Here is a 22065-nt window from a genome sequence, read left to right on the forward strand (position 1 = left end):
ACAATGGAAGCACAAGAAACGGGGTGTAAGCTTCCCTCCAGGGGACTCAATAATAGGTCTCCTTACTTCTACGAATCCTCTTGGAGGAACAATGAAGGAAGAAAAAAAAAAAGAAAGAAACAAAGGAGAGGGATAATGAACACAGTTCTCATCAGCTTTTGCTCCTATCACCTCGGGATTGGCGCCCATACAGGCAGGTGTGGGATTGGTTCATGTGGGCTGCAATAGGGAGAGTAACTAGTTCATTGTCTGAGACCCAAAGATAATAATGGGTCTGATGATTGACCAAAATAAGACATAACCAAAAATATTCATTTATTATCACTTATAGACAAAAGCAACACATGGAGGTCCTCAGAGTCTAGGGTTTGAAAGCCTAGGCAATGTGGTCCCAAGCTGGTATAGAACAGTACCTGTGGTTTTTGTGTGTATGTATGCATGTGCAATTTGTCTGAATCTCCCCAAATAGGTCCTTCTGGTTCTCAAAAGCAGAGGTAGCCAGGTCATTGAGAGCTATGCAATCAGCAAACATTTTCTAAACACCTACAGGATGCCAAGCTGATACAGAGGGACTGAAGGGCAGACTGTGTGGCTCTCAGAAGTTAGTGTACATCTGCTTAACAACAGACAGGAGAGAAGCTGCTTAGGTTCATATTCACATACTCATTTTCAGGCAATTCCAAGTAGGAAAGGCTCTCTTCTTGAACGAAAAAAAAAAAAAAGGAAAAGAAAGAATGTTACCACTACCTATCAGAATGGCTAAAATCCCAAACACTGACAACACCAAGTGCTGCCAAGGAAGGGGAGCCGCAGGAATTCTCGTACACTGCTGGTGGGAGTGCAGAGTGGTACAGGCACTCTGGAAGATGGTTTCTTGCAAAACTAACCATACCCTTACCATACAGTCCAGCAATCATGATCCTTGGTGTTTACTCAAAGGAGCTGAAAACTTATATCCACACAAAAACCTGCACATGGATGTTTTTAAGGCAGCTTTATTCATCACTGCCAAAACTTAGAAGCAACCAAGACGTCCTTCAGTAGGTGAATGGATAAATAAACTGTGGTACATCCAGACAATAAAAATATTATTCAGCAGTAAAAAGAAATGAGCTATCAAGCCATAAAAAAGACATGAAAGAAACTTAAATTCATATTATTACGTGAAAGAAGCCAATCTGAAAAGGCTACATATTATATGATTCCAACTATATGACATTTTGTAAAAGGCAAATTATGGGGACAGTAAAAAGATCAATGGCTGCCAGGGGCTTAGGGCATGGAGGGATGAATACGTGGAGCACAAGAGATTTTTAGGGTGAAAATATTCTGTACAATACTATAATGGTGGATAAATGTCTTTATATATTTGTCAAAAGCCATAGAAATTACAACACCAAGAGTGAATTCTAATGTAAACCACAGGCTTTGATTGATAATGATATGTCGATATTGGTTCATTGACTATGACAAATGTACCATTCTGGTAGATGTTAATGGTGAGAGAGGCTGGAAGTGGCAGGGGAGGGAGTATATGGGAATTCTCTATACTTTCTGTTGAATTTTGCTCAACTTTTGTGAATCCAAAAATCTAAAAAATAAAGCCATAATAAACAAATGAATGGACAAATAAATAAGAAAAAATGGCAACTCCAACCTGTGGACACTTGAAGAAAGGAGTGGATCTGATGGGTAAGTTTCTCAGCTAGGGCCCTGAGCAGATTTCTGGGGCTCTTTTTGACAATGAAATATTTTATATTTTTACATGAATATATAGCCATATTTAGAACTGGTATAGTGGTTCCAATGAGCTTGTACCCAGCCCTAGGAGTTGGGCCACAGCTTCCAACCCAGGAGCCAGCTGAAGTCCACATTAAGGGAGCTGGTGCGGTCCAGAGCTCTCAGCGTTCCATGACCAGGAAAGGTTGTGTTGAAGAGTAAGAATGCTTGACCAGGCACAGTAACATGGCTGTGACATATTAAGTGAAAAAAAGTACTTTGCAGAGAGCATAAATGGTCCCAATTTTATTTGATCTTAGACAAAAGACATACCAATTGTTAACAGCAGATGTCTCAGAATGACAAGCTAATGGTATGACTTTTATGTTCTGCTTTATGAACCTCTATGTTCTAAATTTTCTACAATGTAGAGATGTATTATTTTTTAATCAAAGGCACAAGAGAGAAAATATAAGAGAGAATGATCGTTCATCAGCAGAGTTCCCATTGAAGGTTTAGGTTTATCAAGATGTAATGTAGCAGGTAAACCTCCCTAACATCTGATTCAGAGCAAATTTCTGAAGAAGGATTGAGGTACCCTTGGGTTAAAATAAAAACTGTGCACATGAGAACATAAACCCATATATGTTGTTTTTAAGTCAACCACATGGGCCATAGCAGTAACGATCTGCCTGATTCTTGTCCACTCCCAGGAGAAGAGAATCAAAAGAACACAAAGTATTTGAACATGGCAGGTTTTCCCATCAAGGTTCAACCTCTTCATACATGGAAAGGAAAAGCTCTCTCCAAAGCTGAAAGGGCAAGAATGGTAGTGTCTGCAGCCCTAAAACAGATAGGAATAAGACAACTGGAATTGTGGGCCGAGAGTTTAAATCTTAATAGGTTGAGAGTAAGGAGGTAGGGGGAGGAGACAGAAATTAAATAAACCTGAACCACAGCCAGGAATCAAAACCCAACACCTTCCACTTGATGTGATGGCTCTTCCAGGAGCCTGTTAACACTTCATAACTTAACTGACACCCACAAAAGAAACCATTCCACAGGGGGAACACATAACAGTCCACACACCCAGAAGTGATCACAGTCTCTGGAGCAGAACAGACAATTTTTCTCAGAAAGGCTCAGCAGTGAAGAAGAAAAAGAATATGGGGACATTTTTAAATGTCCCTCAACTCCTGAGTGTGATTTGTTCATTCAAATCCTGGGAATGCACATTTTTGTATTTCAGTGAAGGGCTCCTGTTCGACATGTGAGAGAGTGGATTTCCCAATCCTGTCTGGGGGGCTAGATGGGAACTTGAGGATGGGCTGTGAGTTCCTCCCTCTAACATGAGAAACAGCCTGAGTCAAGGGTCACTGTGGCGGTGAGGGGCTTAGTTGAAGGTCAGATCTACAAAGTCAAGCAAGTGTCATTCCCATCCTGGGCCTTATAAAAAATTAGAGCTGAAAAATTCTCAGAAGTCCTATAAATTGACACATATCTCATTAGGGGTTAGGGAAGTGGGTTTAGGATTAAGTATGTATTATTAAACATTAAATGGCCTTTCTAGATTTTTATGATGTATGAATAACATTGACATTCACATCTCCTTTATCCTTCATAACAAAGCGATATAAGTAATATTGTCACCACCATTTTATTTGAAAAAACTGAGCCTCAGGGAAAATGTCCTGCCCAAGGGGGTAAGCTAGTAAGTGACAAAGCTGGGATTTGAACCCAGATCTTCTCACTCAGCACTCAGTCCACATTGCCTACCCTAGGGCAGCTGGCAGAGTACTGCAAAGGAACTTCCAAGCAGAACTTAGAAAGGGAGGCTGGATAGTCTGAGAGTCTTTCCAGGACAGAGATCATGTCCTGTTTACCTTTGTCTCAGGGGCTGGTGTATGGAAGACTCCGCATATGGTGAATGATGGAGGAAGAGGAGTCAGGAAGACTTAAGGAACCCAGTGGGGCTCAGTGCTAGCTCACAGACTGATGGCTTTGAGTGAATCAATGTCTCATGATGGGCTCTATCAGAAGGTAAAGCAATGAAACTTCTAAGAAGAGCACACTTGGTATAGTGACTGCAGCTCTGGGCATATGTAAACCTCCCTGCCTGACTTTTGGGAACTTTCAGAAACCCTTTGGACCACTTCTAAGGTCTAATCTTTCAGACACTGAAGATTGAAGCAGGTGACATTTAAATTATTTTTGTGTTTAAAGATTATTTTTGTGCTTAAAGATACCTGGTTTTTGAACTTATCAATCTAGAGTGGGTTTTCCTAAAGCGGTAAATATATAGAGATTTACATCACGATGGTTAATATATTGTTCTCCACAATGTACGAGAACACAATTTATTTAACTGACACTCTAGGGGCACCTGGGTGACTCAGTTGGTTAAGTGTCTGCCTTCGGCTCAGGTCATGATCTCGGGGTCCTAGGATAGAGCCCCACATCAGGCTCCCTGCTCAGCAGCGAGTCTGTTCTCCCTCTCCCTTTGCCCTTCCCCCAGATTGTGCTCTCTCTCTCTTAAATAAATACATAAAATATTTTTTTTAAAAAACTGACACTCTATTGATGGTCATGTATGTTACTTCCCATTTTTTTGCTACTATAACCATGCTGCTGTGAATATCCTTGCAAAGGCAGTTTCTGAACTTAATAAAGAGGAGGTGACTTTCAGCCTGGGGAGGAAGATTAGGACAGGCTTCATGGCACATATGAAATTTGAGCTGAACTTCGTGATCAGGTAGAGATTATGAGGTAAGGATGGGGGAAGGCAATCCAAGTAGATGACTGACCTACAGCAAAGGCAGACAGCTGGGAAAGCATGAGATATGCATGGAGAAAGAGAGCAACTGTATAATGAGATTAGCACACAGAAGGAGATGAAACAGAGGGGCTGGAAATAAGATTCCCAAGTAGGTTTGGAAAAGACCAAGGAGGGCTTTGACTGCCAGAGAAAGGGGTCTATTATTGTAGATCAACAAGATGGTTTCATGCTGACTCATTCTTGTTAGAGATATCCTTCCAGGCCTTACTACTCAATGTGTAACTCAAAGTCAATTCTCCTGTTAATGGTAATAAAGAAAAAAGAATGCCCTTGACTCCAGATTGGAATATTAGAAAAGAAAATTCACAGACTCAGAAGTTCTGTGAGATATGCGTGAAATCACTTGGTATGGATTTGTTATACAGTAACTGTTCAATAAAAGGTAATTATTAGCATGCATAACCATAACAAGAGGTCATTTTGAAATTTCCGGGATTCTGCAGTTAGAAACAGCTTTTTTTCACATTGACTTCGCTCTCTCTGCATTTGGGTTTTTAGTTTCCAATAATGTTGCATGGGGAGAAGGCAAGCTTGCTTTAAGGAGAGAAAAGGAGAGACCCCACACACCCAGGAGGCTACTGGAGCTAGTCTTCAGATTGCTTTATCTCTTTAGTATTCAAATCCTCACTAGCTGATCATCAAATTCACTGCAGCCCTAAACTGGCCTATGATATTTTTTCTGTGTTTGGAGTTTATATTAGAAATTAAGATTTACTGCATTTGCAGACCATTTTTAGCCTCTTTATGAAAAAAGTGGAGGCAATAGAGACCCACTTGTCCAATGTGTCATTTTAAACACGGTGGGCAAGCAGAGGGTGGCAGCTTTATTTATCACCACATGCTCGCTGGAGCGCTGGTAAATGGAATTGCTTGCTCTGCCAAGCACACAGGGAATAAGCACAGCAGTGAGGCTGGGTTTTTACAGCAGCTCTGTGATCTTGAATTATGAAAGGATTAGACAAGGTTTGAGAGAAGGGAGGCTCTGTTGTTTTTCTTCCTCCTTCTGTGAAGATTTGAGAGTGAGGAAAAGCCTAGAATAAAGACAATAAAAAAGTCTACCATACGATGTTCATTGGAAAATGGGTTGGGAGATTTCTGATTTATTTCCTCTGTTTATCTGCCAAGTCAGAAATCATGATGCAAATAATGACTTCTCTCTGTGGAGTGAGGAATTCATTAGTGTTAGACCTAAAGTCTTGCTGGGTCCCTGAAGCACTTGCTTTCCCCGCCAATCTTAGGGCCACACAATATTCCGTTCCATGAATTTGAGAGTTGAACCCCATGTCTGTTTAATGACATTACTGACAAGTGAACTGTATTTTTTTTGGGAGAAGCTTATCTTTTCTCTTTGCTGCTAAACTGTATCAAATCCAACTGTCCTGCAAGCATTTGGATATTTTCTTCATTAAAGACGCTACGCATATCACCAGTACTATTTCTATCTAGACCAATCCCTTACTTCCTCCGCCTGCCTACCCTTTAGAGCACCACACCACCCCAGTCTCTGCTCATCCCATCCTCCCTGAGTGCCACTGTGAGGCATGTGCCTGACAGAAGCCATCTTCTGGGAACCTTATTCAAAGGCCTCAGTGTAATGGGAAGTTCTCCCTGCAGATCCAACCTTAGCTTACTTCTCCATCCTCCTTGGCAGCCACCAAATTCCTTGAACAAGTCAAGCTGTCTCTTATTTCTGGGCCTTTGCAAAGACTGGTCCCTTGGGAAGAAATACTCATCTGTTAAGGTCAGCAAGGACTGTCATAACAAAATACCACAGACTAGGCAGCTTAAACAGCAGATATTTATATTTCAAAGTTCTGGAGGCTGGAAGTCCAAGATCAGGGTGCCAGCAGGGTCAAATTCTGATAAGGACTCTTTTCTTGGCTTACAGATGGCTGCCTTCTCACTGTGTTCTCACGAGGTGGAGAGAAATCTCTCTTCTTCTTATAAGGTAACTAATCCCACCAGGAGGGCCCCACCCTCATGACCTCAACCAACTCTACCTCCAAAGTCCCCATCTCCAAATAGATCACATTGGGAGTTAGAGCTTCAACTTATTAATTTTGTGAGGATATGAAACATTCGGTTCATAACACCATCCCACCAACAAATAGGCTTTGCTCAGGATTTAACTTAAATGTTATCTCTGCTGCTCATGTTTCCTGAAATGCCCAAGGCTATATTCTCTTATAGTATCCTGTGTTTATAATGGTACTTAACACACCGTATTGCAACTGCTGATATATCTATGTCTTCTGCCAGGCTGAATTCCTTGAGGGCAGGAACTATTATTCACTGATGGATGCCTACTACTCAACATAATATCAGGTATATAGTAAGTATTTAAATGCCTATTGCCTGACTGCATTAGTCAGGATCATGCCAGTTGTTACAACAACAACAACATTTAAGACAAAGAAATATATTTCTCATACACCTAACAGTCCAGTGCAGTTGCTTAGCAAGCAGCCTTCCATGGGGTGATTCAGGAACTTAGGATCCTACCTTGTGGCTCCACCATCTCCTAGGACTGTACAGTCCTATTTCAGTCAGTAGATGGGAAAGAAAGGATGGAAACAACACATCTCTTGCCGAATCACTTCTGCCTAGAAGTGACATGCTTCGCCTCCAATCACGTCCCATTGGTAAGAAGTAGGTACAGCCACATACAAGGCCTGAGAAGGCAGAGGGAACAGGCTGATAAATATGATCCCCGATAGGCAGCTGCTTCCAACCACTGCTTATCATGGCATGAATGAATCAATGAACAAATGAATGAATGAAAACAAAGATATAGTACAGTGGAAAGAATACAGGAATGTTGGGACCAAGAAGCAAACCATAGGAAATCACCCAACACCCTGATTTTTTTTAAAGATTTTATTTATTTATTTGAGAGAGAGAGAGCACGAGAGGGGCGAGGGTCAGAGGGAGAAGCAGACTCCCTGCTGAGCAGGGAGCCCAATGCAGGACTCGATCCTGGGACTCCGGGATCATGACCTGAGCTGAAGGCAGTCACTTATCCAACTGAGCCACTCAGGAGCTCCACCAAAACCCTGATTTTATAGGAGAAGCAAGAGGTCCACAGTAAATGACTGGCCCTAACCAGTTTAGTGGAAGACCTGGGGTTTTAATTCATGTGACCTTGGTTCTTGTCCTAGTTTATTGAATGGAAAAGCCCTCCTCACCACATCTCTGAACCTCAGCTTTGTCATCTGTAAAACAGTATTGTACTAAATGCTCCCTAAGATCCCAGCCCAAAAAAGGGGCCATAACCGAGACCTTGAAGGTTTATCCTGAGAATGGTACAGTGATCCCTGGGATCACACTTGGCAACCAAGAAATGAAAATGATCTGTTGATTGGTTGTTTTATCTGCATATCCTAAATCAACCTGCAATGAAATGAACTATACTGTGAAGGTATTTAGAATCAGGGAGACAGAACACTATCCACATACTTTATTCATCCATAATTAGCCTGGGTTTGCACCTGAAGTCAGTGAGCATGGCCTGAACGCCTGTGCGATTCCTCCGGCCGACTTCAGACCATCACACAGCGAGAACAAGAGTGAGACTGTATCTCAGTTATTTCAGATGGGAATTTGACAGCTGATGGTATTCGGATTCTTTTTTTTCCCCTAAGATTTTTTCATTTATTTATTTATTTATTTATTTATTTGAGAGAGACTGAGCTTGTACATGAGCCGGGGGAGGAGCAGAGGGAGAGGGACAAGCAGACTGCGCTGAGTGCAGAGCCTGATGTGGGGCTCCAGGTCATGACCCTGAGACTGTGACCCGATGAGACCATTACTTGAGTCGCAATCAAGAGCCGTATGTCCAACTAACTGAGTCACCCAGGCACCCCTGATGGTATTCTCATTCTTAACAGCAATCCTGTTTGTCCTTTCTAACCATGCATTTCATGCTATTCAGATATGCTCTAAATCTCAAATTTTAAAACACCTAGGTAGAAAAGATAAAAGAGGACTGAAAAGCATGCTACCTTCATTAGGAGTTTATTTTAGGAAATAAAAATAATAAACTTGAATGACATAAGATTTCAAAATGAACTTCAAATGGGGATAAATAAACTTAACTGGTTATTTTTGAGGAGTTACTATGAAACTTTAAATGTTCCTTAGCCCCAAGACTTTCTTTTAACTACAATGACTTTCTAGACTCTCATTTAGCTAAATGACTTAGGCTTAAATCCTCAAAGTGCAAATCAGTAGAAAGTGTCCTAGAACTCTTACAAGTTTTATTTTTGTTAGACCATTACATTCCCTCAGGAGAAAATGAAAGGGTTCCCCGATGTTCTGAAAGCTATGTATTCCCATGTACATGACTCAATAAACATGATCACAGCCTCCTTTACATCCCCCAAGCTCCAGGTCCCCTCACAGAAATCCTGTTCTGACTTATGCGCCTTACCTCCTTGTCCTATTCCTTCCCTCCCCCATATATCTTTTGGGAAGAATATCACTTCCTGAGGTTGGAAAAGGGTAGCATAGAAATGATGCTGCTTTGAAAGTTACTGGCAAAGCACTTCCTAGGTTCAACTTGGCGAGGGATGCCTCCCCACACTCCTCCAGCACCACCACTGCCATTTCACACAATGCACCTTCCACCCCAAACCTGGAGCACTGATCTATAAAGAAGAAAGGGAAAAGCAAGCTGTCTAAAGAGTTTTAATTCTTCTCATGGAAGAAAGCAACATGTTACTGTGGCTTTTGACCTCCAGGGGTTGGATTAGATGATTTTCCACATGGTTTATTGTGAAAGGTTTTATTGCACATTCACCTCACAGATCCCCCAACAATTTAATTGCCATAAAAATAGCTAACATATGTGGCAGGTTTTAAAAATGTCCATCCGCCAAATGGATTTGCTTCTCGTGTGGCTGCCCAGAGCTGGCAGCTTTTCCTCCACACACCTCACTAGGGTTCTAAGCAATAGGGTTAGAGAGTCACTCTGAGGAGCTGTAATGAATGTGGCTCTCAGGAGACAAGAGACAGACTCTTTGCTTCTACGACCCTGAGAGACATGTCTTGGTTGCCGTTTTTCTTTTTCTATACTGGTGGGAGTTTTGTTTGCTTGTGTTTCTTCTTTGGGAAGTGAGTTTTTAAAGAACATTCTCGGTAGGCCATCAAAAGTTTGTATAGTCCTTGATTCCATGAACACAGAATGACCTAACAGGGTGCATGGCCACTATCTCAGTGGGCTAGTCCATCATATTCTCCCAAGTGTTCTCATTTGCATGCCACCAACATTACAGACCTGTTAGAAACAGAGGGAAAGTGGAGCTCCTGGGTAGCTCAATCAGGTAAGTGTTAGACTCTTGATTTTGGCTCAGGTCATGATCTCGGGGTCCTGAGATCAAGCCTTGTGTCAAGCCCCGTGACGAGGCTCACATTGGGCTCCACACTAAGTGGGGAGTCTGCTGGAGATTCTCTCCTTCCCTCTCCCTTTGCCCCTTCCCCAGCTCTCTTTCTCTCTAAAAATAAATAAATAAATCTTAAAAAAAAAAAAAAACAGAGGGAAAGAAATCTATTATAATCTACTAGAGGCGATGCAATAATTTCCTTGGTCGGAAGTCACTGTCTTTACATACCATTAGCGAGTAACAATAATACTAAAAAAAAAAAAAAAAAAAACATATATAGTTGCACTTTACTTTACATAACAGATGTTACTTCTCAAAGTGAGGCTGCCTTCTGAGAAATCCTTCAAGGTCTAGTTAATTAATGTCTCCTCCACAGATCCAATAACCAGGTGTGATTTCTCCCTTGACCTCTTTTCTGTCACTGTCATAGTTTCCCCTAGCTATTACTGGGTGATCCAAAAGGCAGCCTCATAGAAGTCTGAGAACCAGCCTGTTAACAGCAGTCCCCCATCCTTCTTCAGTAGTAGTGCCCCCTTCAGGTGCCTATAACCCAGCTTGAAGAGGACACTGCCCATCAGAGGAATACCATTATCTGTCCCTAGGTACCAGCAAGATTTCCCAAACTCCAGGTACCAGAAAAAAGCTGGGGAAGGTCAAGCAAGCCCTCCTCCTATCCTTTTCCCTCAGACCGTAGAATTATCACCTGGTTCAGGAGTCTCCAACCAGGCCCAGTGAAGTCCCTCTTGGGCAGCTCTATCAGCTTCTGATCTCAAAATTAATCCAAAGGACCACTGAGGGTCCTTTCTTTATCCTCCTGGTCCAACTAGCATTTTTGGTCTCCTCTTCTCTCCCCTTTAGTAACAGCAGAAGAGAGAGGAACATTGTTTCAGGAGCTAGTAGCAGAATTCATCTGGTGGAGACTTGTATTTTTGTGTACCAAAACATTTGGATAAGCTCCCTTGGCTGTAGCAAAATGGTCCATAGGAAATAGGCTGAATGAGACAAGAAGATTTATAAAGTGAGAAGAACTTTTGAGTTTCTAGGAGCAGTGCTGGAGGAAGAGGGGGGCCTGGGAAAGGGGATAAGCTAGGAGAGATGAGAAGAGATGATGGGAGGGGATGCAGGGAGTCTGTGACTCAAGAGAAGAGAAAGTGAGAAATCTCTAGTGCAGGATATGACAGATGGACTTTTTAGACTAGGGATAGCTAATCTCAGTACAAAGCTGTTTATTCTTCCATGGACACCAGTTTTATATTAAAAGGAGCTGAATTAGGGGCACCTGGGTGGCTCAGTCTGTTAAGCAGTGACTCTGGATTTTGGCCCAGATCATGCTCGCAGGGTTGTGAGATCGAGCCCTGCGACAGGTTCTGTGCTCAGCACGAAGTCTGCTTGAGATTCTCTCCCTCTGCCCCCTCCTGCTCTCTCTCAAATAAATAAATAAAATCTTTAAAAGGAGCTGAATTAAATTCATTCAATGAAATAAGCTATAGGTTTAAAAATGATGAAGATCATTATTAATGCATGAAGTTAATTTTAATTAGTTCAATATATCAAAATATGTCACTTATATAGGCACCCAAATAAACTGAAGTTCTTTTTTATACACAGCTACACATTGTACCTTGGATAAGAGATAGGGTTTTACTATTTCTCTTTAACACAATTATTCTCACATACAACCCCCTCCCCAATGTTAGTCCTACTTAGTACCTAGTGGGAGTGGTATTTGGGAGACGGTAAAGAAAATGAGTGTCTTCCATATCTGTATTGCTGTTAAGAAATAAAGAAAGGTTATATGTTCCAAATATACATCTCCTTATACTAGATGTCCTGCAGTTTTATTTGCAAAAGCTGGCAAACCTGGAGTAGGGGGATGCTGGAATATGCTAGTAGTAAAAAACATTTTAAATGTCATAGAAGAGTATGATTTCGGTACAGTGAATGTCTGGGTTAAATAATAATTTACAGTTTCAAAGGTACTATATTTAGAATCAGGCTCAAAGAAAGCTCTTCACTAAGAAACACATAAGTTGATTATACCCTTACAACATCAACACCAGCTATGAGACCTTTAAGGAGGTCCTAACGCCATTTTCTTACTGATTGTCTAGAAAAAACTGGCTATTTTATCTTTAAAGGGAATTGCTAGTTAGACCCTTAAACTTATGGAGAAACTAATTACTAGAGAGGCAAGTGAATAGCCTCCCTTTTGACTCCCTCCCTATAGGATAAACAGAATGAAATGTAGCCTGGGGACCCCTACCTAACAAAGACTGCAATTCTCAAGTAGGCCAGCTTAGTCATCAAATATTCAAGTTAGGAGCCCTTTCCCCACTCTCCAACTACCTGGCTTTCTCAGGCAACAATAATCATGCTCTTAAAATGCCCAAATTTTGTTTTAAAAAAAGATCTAAGCCATCCACAGAAGCAGAGTGAAAGAATAGGAAAGACTTTTCAATTTAAAAAAAAGGGGGGGGGGTATTACAAAGGTGCTTAATAAAATACAAGGTAAATGTACTTAAAGTTATAGCTTAAAGTGAAATGTGGGGAACCTGTTTCATTTTTATTAAAGCTGGATTTATTGCTTTGGTTTATTAGTTTATGTTCTCAGAACTTAATTTAGTCTCTAGATGATTTGCCCAAAGGAAAGCAGATGGGTCAGCTGTGTGTTGGACTATACCAGCCAAGGGGCTATGATATAGGTATTAACTAACTTTTGGCCTACGTCAGCAACCCCCAAAGAAACAAAAAACATTCCAAAAAATCTTTCCAACTTACTCCCAACTCCATCAGGATGAACTTTTTATAAACATCCCTTGTGCTTTTTTTTACCTTTGCATTGAATTCTACCTCTTTCTCTCTCTCATACTTGCAAGTTTAAATCCTACCCATCCTTTAAGGCTCCTCTATGGCATCACTCCACTTTTCCAGCTGTCAGCTCTCAGTAGAGGTTGCACTACTCTAAGGGGGGATTTTGAATATCTGTGGGGATGTTTTTCTGGTATTGTCATGGCCTAGCACTTATATACATTAAACTACCTAATATTCCATAGAAACCATTTTCCTTTTATTTCTTCTTCATATTATAGTATGGCATTATGTTGATAGTGTGGATTTAAAAACTAGATGTATAAGGAAAAGTAAAGGGCCAAGAGTAGCCAGGACACTTCACTTCTATTTTTTTTTTTAAGATTTTATTTATTTGAGAGAGAGGACATATGCACATGAGTGGGGGAGGGGCAGAGGGAGAGGGAGAAACAGACTCCCCGCTAAGCCTGGAGCCCAATGTGGGGCTTGATCCCAGGACCCTGAGATCATAACCTGAGCCGAAGAAAGACGCTTAACCAACTGAACCACCCAGATGCCCCGACACTTCACTTCTGAAAAATGAAAGTACAGAGAGGGTATTGCCCAATCATATCTGGATTAATAATGGAGCTACTACAGAAATTAAGACAATGTTGTATTGGTCCCAAACTCAACAAATTGACAATGGAATACAGTAGAGAGCTCCAAAACAGGCCTATATACATATGAAACTTTGTATGTTACAGAGAAGCCATGTCAAACTGAGGTAAACTGAGAGACTGTTCAATAAATGGAGCTAAGAAAAAAAGATTATCCATTTGAAAAAAAATTAGATTGAATCTCTACCCCACATCACACACAAAAATCAACTCCAGATGCATTAAAAATTTAAATGAAGAAACAAAACTTTAAAAAAGATATGTGAATATAATGTAGCCATGAAAGAAAGAAATTTTAAAAACAAGACAAAGCAGTGAGTATAAAAGATTAATAAATTTGACTATATTAAACTTAAGTACTTTATCTTAAAGTAAATGAAAAGTAACAAACTGGAAGAAGAGGCTTGCAATTCACATAACTGATAAAGGATTCGTAAAGGGGTATACAAAGAATTCCTAAAAATCATAAGAAAAACACTAATAAGCTAATAGAAAAATTAGCAAATATAAGATTGGGCTTTTCACAAAAAGGAAACTATATATATGGCCAATAAATATGAATTTTGACAATATGAAGTATTAGGGAGAATGTGGATTTCTAGACTCTCTTATATGCTGCCGTGGGAATGTAAATTAGACCAACTATTGTGGAAAACAGTTTGGCTTATGTACGAACATTAAACAACCAAATACTCTAATGACACAATAATCCCACTTCTAGGAATATATACAAAAAATGTCTTGGACATTACACCAAGGAGCACGTACAAAAAATGTCACAGCAGCACTTTTCAAAAGAGCAACTATTGAGACACAACCTGAATGCCCACCAATAGGAGAGTAAATGAGTAAACCATGGAATGTTCACACAATGGAATATAACAGAGTAGTTGAAACCAGTGAACCACAGTGACCATGCAACAATATGGATGAATCTCAGAATTAAAACATTACAAGAGAAGATATATGTGAATCCTTTTGATAAAGTTAAAACAACTAAAATTAAAATATGTTCAAGAAACTCATGTAGATTCAATGGAACTGTATAAAAATGGAAGCCAGATGGGGTGCCGGGGTGGCTCTCAGCCAGTTAAACATCTGACTTCAGCTCAGGTCATGATCTCAGGGTCCTGGGATGGAGTCCCACATTGGGCTCTCTGCTCAGCAGGGAATCTGCTTCTTCCTCTCCCTCTGTGCGCGTGCACGCTCTCTCTCAAATAAATAAATAAAATCTTTAAAAAAAACAAACAAACAAAGAATAGCATCTTCTGACCATGGACTTCAAAGACCTTTCCCATCCAGTTTATTATTTTCATGGCTAAACTGCAGAAATGAGAACAAGCATAGGATATATCTGACTATGGAGGGCACCAGTCTTGGGAGAAAGAAGTGATACTACAAATCATTTCTTGCCTCTTAAAAATGTGAAAAAATGCTCAAATGAAGTGATTTGGGTACCAGCCCCATCAGCGCATTCCACAGCACACTCCAACTGTGGGGAATAAAATTTTCAAGGGCAGTACCGCAATTGTGTCTACTCTGCTAATTCCTCTTTCTAAACTATGTTTTGTGATCTGCCTAATAAATTAGTTCGGATAATAACACCATAAACCTCAAAACAGAAACTATTTGATCAAAAGCAAGATATATGTAGAAGGAAATATATTACTATATAAAATATTAATAGAGCTGGAATTACCAGAGAAAAAAGATTAAGTCACAGTGAGGTTAAATTTCTCACCATCTGAGCATAAATGTTCCCAAGTGTGGACTCAGCATACAATCTTTTCCAAAAGTCTTAAAAGATTGAACAGATTCTCTTAAAGGTCAGTGAACTACATTACAAATTTGGCACTAATTTATTCTTTTCTTCCCTGTTTACGGGTGAGAGGTGAGAGGTGGTGGAAAGCAGGTCAGTTCTATCATCATCAATAGACACACAGGGTCAAAAAAATCAAGCTGGACTCCAGAGGAATCAATCTGGCATCCTGCAGAAAATGGCCCAGACTGGATGGGAAACAGAAATAATAACTTGGCAAATGGTTTTGCAGAAGGTCTTCCTTTATCAAGGAAAATGTTTAATCACAGCTGAGGTTGAAATACTCATAAATAAACAATGTTTACTAAAAAGAAGTGGTTATTCTTACAAGACAAATAAGAAACAGTCATTTCCAATTAGCTTTATAAGAGAATGCCAAATAGAATATAAATGGGATTTAATCATCTCATGTTTTGGCAGGGAGAAACATAAGCACACGAAGAACCAAACATTTTAGTTCCTATACAATTTGCCTAAATGAAATTCTTCTGTACAGTCAACATGCCTCTCCTTATGCAGCAAAATCCACCCTGAGTTCAACTTCATTTTCTCAAAGCCTAAATCCTTTCAATAAGGCACTAAATCATTTTATCGCAACCACCAAATGCTTTCTTATTGCTAGGAATGGTACGATACACTTACTTTCTGATACATGTTCCAGCTTTCCAAGATTTTGTTGGAAACAAAATGATCCTTTATGACATTTTATAATATTCCACCCCATTTATTGCTTTCCAGAATTTCTATCATTAATTAATGGGCCTTCTTTCACTACTGCACCCCCCCCAAACTAATGTATTCCCCAACTGCCTATCATAGACTAAATAAAAGTCAGTCTATCACAGCAGCAGTGATGGTCATGCCAATTTCACAGTGTGATTTGTGCACTCATTTCATTTTGAAAATGACCCTGCCCTCCATCTGTCTAAACCGAATGTCCTGCTTTTTTCAAGCCAGGCCTCAGGAACAGTAGCACATGAAACAAGGGTAAAGACACAGAGCAGCCTCCGTTCTGCCCCCATCAGCTGTCACACCCACAGATAGGTACCAACACAAAGAGGGGACCCCAACTGATGCCTGAAGGAATCAGGGAAATTTGGGGGAGAGCAGATAGTCCATTTTTCATCCATTTCCAAGAAGCCATTTGAAGGTGAATGCTTTCATGATCCAACTCTGAAACAGGCTAAGAGATATAAAAGGAAATTCCCCTTTTCCATGTTCTGTCATTTCACCTTGATTTAATAGCAAATTACCAAAGGTAACAGTTTAATATATAAGAATTTAAAATACATAAAGATTTTAAAATATCGAGCCTTTTGAATAAATTTTTTTTTCAAGAGATAAGTCAATCAGGCAGCCATAAAGGAGAAGACGCCTTATTTCCTGATTACTCAGCCACACTAGCTAGCATCCCTCAAACCATGTACCTCCTTTGGTTGAAGACCAGAAAAGGCTACAGCCAGAGACTGAGTTGGAAGAAGCTTTTGAGTAGGGTTATATAGTGGTCTTCCTCAGCTGCTTTCTCAGGGAATCTTGAGTGGTCCAGAGCCTCCCTCATCTCCTCTGAAATGGGTGCAGTTTCTCCTTTTGTCAGCATTCATGAAGTGAAAGGCTCTTCGTCTGGTCCTATCTAGAAGAACACACAAGTTTGGCAAATTTCTCAGCAAGGGAAAAGAATGCAAAAGTACATGAAGTCAGTTTTTTGATAGTATAGCATCCAGATGCCTTACTGAAATCTCTTTTTAGCTGTAATAGGTGACTAGGAACTACACTGCCACCCACCAATCACTTCCTTACATCTGCTAACAGCTGCAACTCAGGCCAGAAGTACACATTTTACTGCCAAACCAAGGTGGTTGCTTTAATGGGAAAAATAACAACCAAAAAAACAAGAGGCTAGTATTCCCTCAAAACTGGGCCCTTAGGTAGTACATACATCGAATTAATTCAACACTCTCTCTTTCCTAATAACTTAGTTTTTGGATATCATGGTTCAGCTGTTTTGTTTTGTTTGTCTCTCTAATAAGCAGAATATAGGGTGATTATTAAGCTTAGAGATAATCTATGTAAACAGTCTAACAGAGTGCCCTGCAACATGGTTGATATTGGCTCCAAAATGTATTTATAGAAAAGGCTTATAGGCTGCAATATTATTGAGGCAGATAAGGGATTTGCACTGACGTCTTTAATTATACAGCAAAAACATGCGTTTACCTGGACTATGTTTAGCTTGGATTGTAGTGAGGCCAACGGAAATCTGAAAGACTGTGGAAAACTATGAAAGAAAACCCCCTTACCCCAGAGGCACTACATATGATATTTATAAATTACAGGTACTTTTTTTTTCCTTTAGAGAGGGAAAAAAACACACACACAGAGCCAGAGAGAGAGAGAGAGAGAGAGAGAAGGGGCAGAGGGAGAATCTTAAGCAGGCTCCATGTGCAGCGTGGAGCCTGACCTGTGGCTTGATCCCACAACCCCAAGATCATGACCTGAGCCAAAATCAGGAGCCAGATACTCACCCAGGAGCTTCATAAATTATAGCTAATTTTATTATCTTAAGAACTGCTGCTACGTCACTGGGATAAGCCAGTTTTGTCTTCTGCTGTCTTGTCTATCTTTGTCTCTAATTCCTGACTGAAAAATTATATTCATCTCTCACAAATTTTACAGTCTCCACATCAGTCTAAACTATGGGTATGTTTTTTTTTTTTAAGATTATTTATTTATTTGACAGAGAGACAGCCAGTGAGAGAGGGAACAAAGCAGGGGGAGTGGGAGAGCAAGAAGCAGGTTCCCAGCGGAGGAGCCTGATGTGGGGCTCGATCCCAGAACGCCGGGATCACGCCCTGAGCCGAAGGCAGACGCTTAACGACTGTGCCACCCAGGCGCCCCTATGGGTATGTTTTTTATTAGTGATCCATTATAATTTTACAGAGTAATTAGGTCTCTAGTTCTCCACTGTCCCATGAAGGACAATATTAAATTCAAAAGTATTTATACAAATATAGCCCTGAGGTAGTAACATGGAATCTAGAGCATCTACTCCAAATACATGCCAAAGGAACAAAACAAAACCCAGGATTTTGTGTGTGTGTGTGTGTGTGTGTGTGTGTGTGTGCCTTTAGCAAATTTTCAGAGATCTTCAAAAAATCCGAGGGAAAAAAATTAAAAGTGTAGGAAATTTTCATTTTAACTGAAAGAAAATCCAATTTTTATCAGTGTTACCCAAAACATTAAAGTCTGACAAATACAGGCTGAATATCTCTCTCTCTCTCTCTCTCTCTCTCTCTCTCTCTCTCACACACACACACACACACACACACACACACACACACACACACACACAAAGTAGGTTGGAAGTTAGAAGAGTAACAGTGCAGGGACACTTGGTCGTGCTTTTATTCTCATCCCACCTCGGAAAAGACTAAGTCATAGATTTCTCCACCATCCCTATATCGCAGTGAAATTTGGATCCAGGCAGGGTGTAGCGACAACTGTAAACGCTAAAGAAAGAAAAAGTCACTGAAACCTCACCTCCTGACGACTGTGCGCCCGCCTGGCGGAGACTACGCCTCCCAGCATGCAACGCGATCACGACCCCAGCAGCTGCGCGATTGGACCGAAGCATGACGGGGAGTGGAGTTTCGGTCTCTGAACTCCCTGGAGGAGTTTCCTTTTTGCTAACGCTGCTCACGTTCTGGAGTCTTGATGTCACATTAGTGACTCCTTTCTAACCTTAGTCTGGTCTTCCCCCTGCAAAATAACTTTGGGAGTACGCACAAAAAACACAAAAAGAAAAAAAAAAAAACGAAAAACTCTTCGTGTCTTCCGTTTCCGGCGGCCTTGTTGCCGTGGTAACGAGCACGCTCCACCACCAAGGCGGTTATGGCCGGGCTGAGCGGCGCGCAGATCCCCGATGGGGAGTTCACCGCCGTCGTGTACCGCCTCATCCGCGATTCCCGCTACGCCGAGGCGGTGCAGCTGCTGGGCGGCGAGCTCCAGCGGAGCCCAAGGAGCCGCGCCGGCCTGTCGCTGCTGGGCTACTGCTACTACCGCCTGCAGGAGTTCGCGCTGGCCGCCGAGTGCTATGAGCAGCTGGGCCAGCTGCACCCCGAACTGGAGCAGTACCGCCTGTACCAGGCCCAGGCCCTGTACAAGGCGTGCCTTTATCCAGAGGCCACCCGGGTGGCCTTCCTCCTGCTGGACAACCCCGCCTACCACAGCCGGGTCCTGCGTCTGCAAGCCGCTATCAAGTACAGCGAGGGCGACCTGCCCGGGGCCAAGAGCCTGGTGGAGCAGCTGCTGAGTGGGGAAGGGGGAGAGGGCGGTGGGGGCGAGAACGACCCCGACGGCCAGGTCAACCTGGGTTGTTTGCTCTACAAGGAGGGACAGTATGAAGCCGCGTGTTCCAAGTTCTTTGCGGCCCTGCAGGCCTCGGGCTACCGGCCTGACCTTTCCTACAACCTGGCTTTGGCCTATTACAGCAGCCGGCACTATGCCTCGGCTCTCAAGCATATCGCCGACATTATTGAACACGGCATACGCCAGCACCCGGAGCTCGGTGTGGGCATGACCACGGAGGGCATTGATGTTCGAAGTGTTGGCAACACCTTAGTGCTTCACCAGACTGCCCTGGTGGAAGCCTTCAACCTCAAGGCAGCCATCGAGTACCAACTGAGAAACTACGAGGCGGCCCAGGAAGCCCTCACTGACATGCCTCCTAGGGCAGAGGAAGAGTTAGACCCCGTGACCCTGCATAACCAGGCGCTCATGAACATGGACGCCAGGCCTACGGAGGGGTTTGAAAAGCTACAGTTCTTGCTCCAGCAGAACCCCTTTCCCCCGGAGACCTTTGGCAACCTGCTGCTGCTCTACTGTAAGTATGAGTATTTTGACCTGGCAGCCGATGTGCTGGCAGAGAATGCCCATTTGACCTACAGGTTCCTCACACCCTATCTCTATGACTTCTTGGATGCCATGATCACTTGCCAGACAGCTCCTGAAGAGGCTTTCATTAAGCTTGATGGGCTAGCAGGGATGCTGACTGAACAGCTCCGGAAACTCACCATACAAGTACAGGAAGCAAGACACAATAGAGATGATGAAGCTGTCAAAAAGGCAGTGAATGAGTATGATGACACTCTAGAGAAGTATATTCCTGTGTTGATGGCCCAGGCAAAGATCTACTGGAACCTTGAGAATTATCCAATGGTGGAAAAGATCTTCCGCAAATCTGTGGAATTCTGTAATGACCATGATGTGTGGAAGCTGAACGTGGCCCATGTCCTGTTCATGCAGGAAAACAAATACAAAGAAGCTATCGGTTTCTATGAACCCATAGTCAAGAAGCATTATGACAACATCCTGAATGTCAGTGCTATTGTGCTGGCTAACCTGTGTGTTTCATACATTATGACAAGTCAGAATGAAGAAGCTGAGGAGTTGATGAGAAAGATTGAAAAGGAGGAAGAGCAGCTGTCCTATGGTGACCCAGATAAGAAAATCTACCACCTCTGCATTGTGAATTTGGTGATAGGGACACTCTATTGTGCCAAAGGAAATTATGACTTTGGTATTTCTCGGGTTATTAAAAGCCTGGAACCCTATCATAAGAAACTGGGAACTGATACCTGGTATTATGCCAAAAGATGCTTTCTGTCCTTATTAGAAAATATGTCAAAACACACGATCATGCTTCGTGACAGTGTTATTCAAGAATGTGTCCAGTTTCTAGAACAATGTGAACTTTATGGCAGGAACATACCTGCCATTATTGAACAACCACTGGAGGAAGAAAGAATGCATACTGGAAAGAATACAGTCACATATGAATCCAGACAGTTAAAAGCTTTGATTTATGAGATTATAGGATGGAATATATAGTTATGTTTGATAATCTCTTTTATCATAATAGCTTTATAGACCTGTAGTTTTATCTATATTTAGCCATTTGCATCTTTACATTTGTTACATGTTAAACTTTGTATATTTGAAAATTATATTAATTAGATTAAACTTATTTTAACTTTGACACCTAGAAAGATACATGAAAAATTCAAAACTGAACTGGAACTCTGTGTTTATTAGAACTTGTAGTGCCTATGTTCCTTCTCCTTTGCTATCATGTGCTTGGCTGTATTTAGAGAGTCCCCTGCACAGGGATTACAATTTCCAGCACTATCTAGGCACTATCAAGCACTATCAGAACAGAGTAGTTAACATATAGGATTTCTAGGCTTTTAGTATTAAGTTTTAGGGATTGTGTGTTCTATTCTCACAGTTTACCCTCATATTAATTTGGAATGCACACATTTTGCATAAAGTTTGAGATGTTTCGGCAGGGTTTTTCAATATAGATTTTATACTTTCTGTAATCAAAATTCCTTAGGTAATAAATGTTTGGGTTTCTTGTTTTCTTAGTGTACAAGATTCAGTGGGAAATCTTGTGCCCTTAACAAAATTATGGTGCTATGGTATAAAGACAATAAACAATTGCTGAAGAAACAATGTTACGTAGTTTTCTTTTGTTCCATTTGTTAATGTGTACATATGAACAAGATAATACTGTACCTCTTTTTCATAACTCTGCTCTCATTTATCTCTAGACAGTGACTAATAGCAGAGGTACCCTGAAAACTTAATTCCTAATTCCTACCTACTTAAGATAGGTTAATGCTGGAGTTGTTTCTGTGTTGTAGCCTCTCTGGTAAGGAAAAATCTACACTATTCCATGACCCCACCAAACTGCTTTCCTGCCTCTATCACAGATGAAAAGTTCTGAAAACTTATCTGGTAGATTAATAATGCTAATTCCACACCCACAACGTTCCCAAGGAGAAC

The 22065-nt window shown here is 41.3% G+C and overlaps 1 protein-coding gene across 1 annotated transcript; it reads left to right on the plus strand.

Annotated features, from left to right (window-relative positions):
* The first annotated feature begins 19051 nt into the window (after positions 1 to 19051).
* Positions 19052 to 21726, plus strand: LOC103659913 (tetratricopeptide repeat protein 30B). The gene has a single exon (XM_008687523.2). The coding sequence runs from the start codon at positions 19111 to 19113 to the stop codon at positions 21106 to 21108; it is 1998 nt and encodes a 665-aa protein (XP_008685745.2). The 5' UTR covers positions 19052 to 19110; the 3' UTR covers positions 21109 to 21726.
* Positions 21727 to 22065: the final 339 nt, after the last annotated feature.

Source organism: Ursus maritimus, unplaced genomic scaffold (assembly GCF_017311325.1).
Source record: "Ursus maritimus isolate PB19 unplaced genomic scaffold, ASM1731132v1 scaffold_1, whole genome shotgun sequence".
NCBI lineage: Eukaryota > Metazoa > Chordata > Mammalia > Carnivora > Ursidae > Ursus > Ursus maritimus.

Excerpts from the sequence above, each read along its gene's own strand:
- LOC103659913 (XM_008687523.2), top strand. The coding sequence starts at position 19,111 with ATGGCCGGGCTGAGCGGCGCGCAGATCCCCGATGGGGAGTTCACCGCC.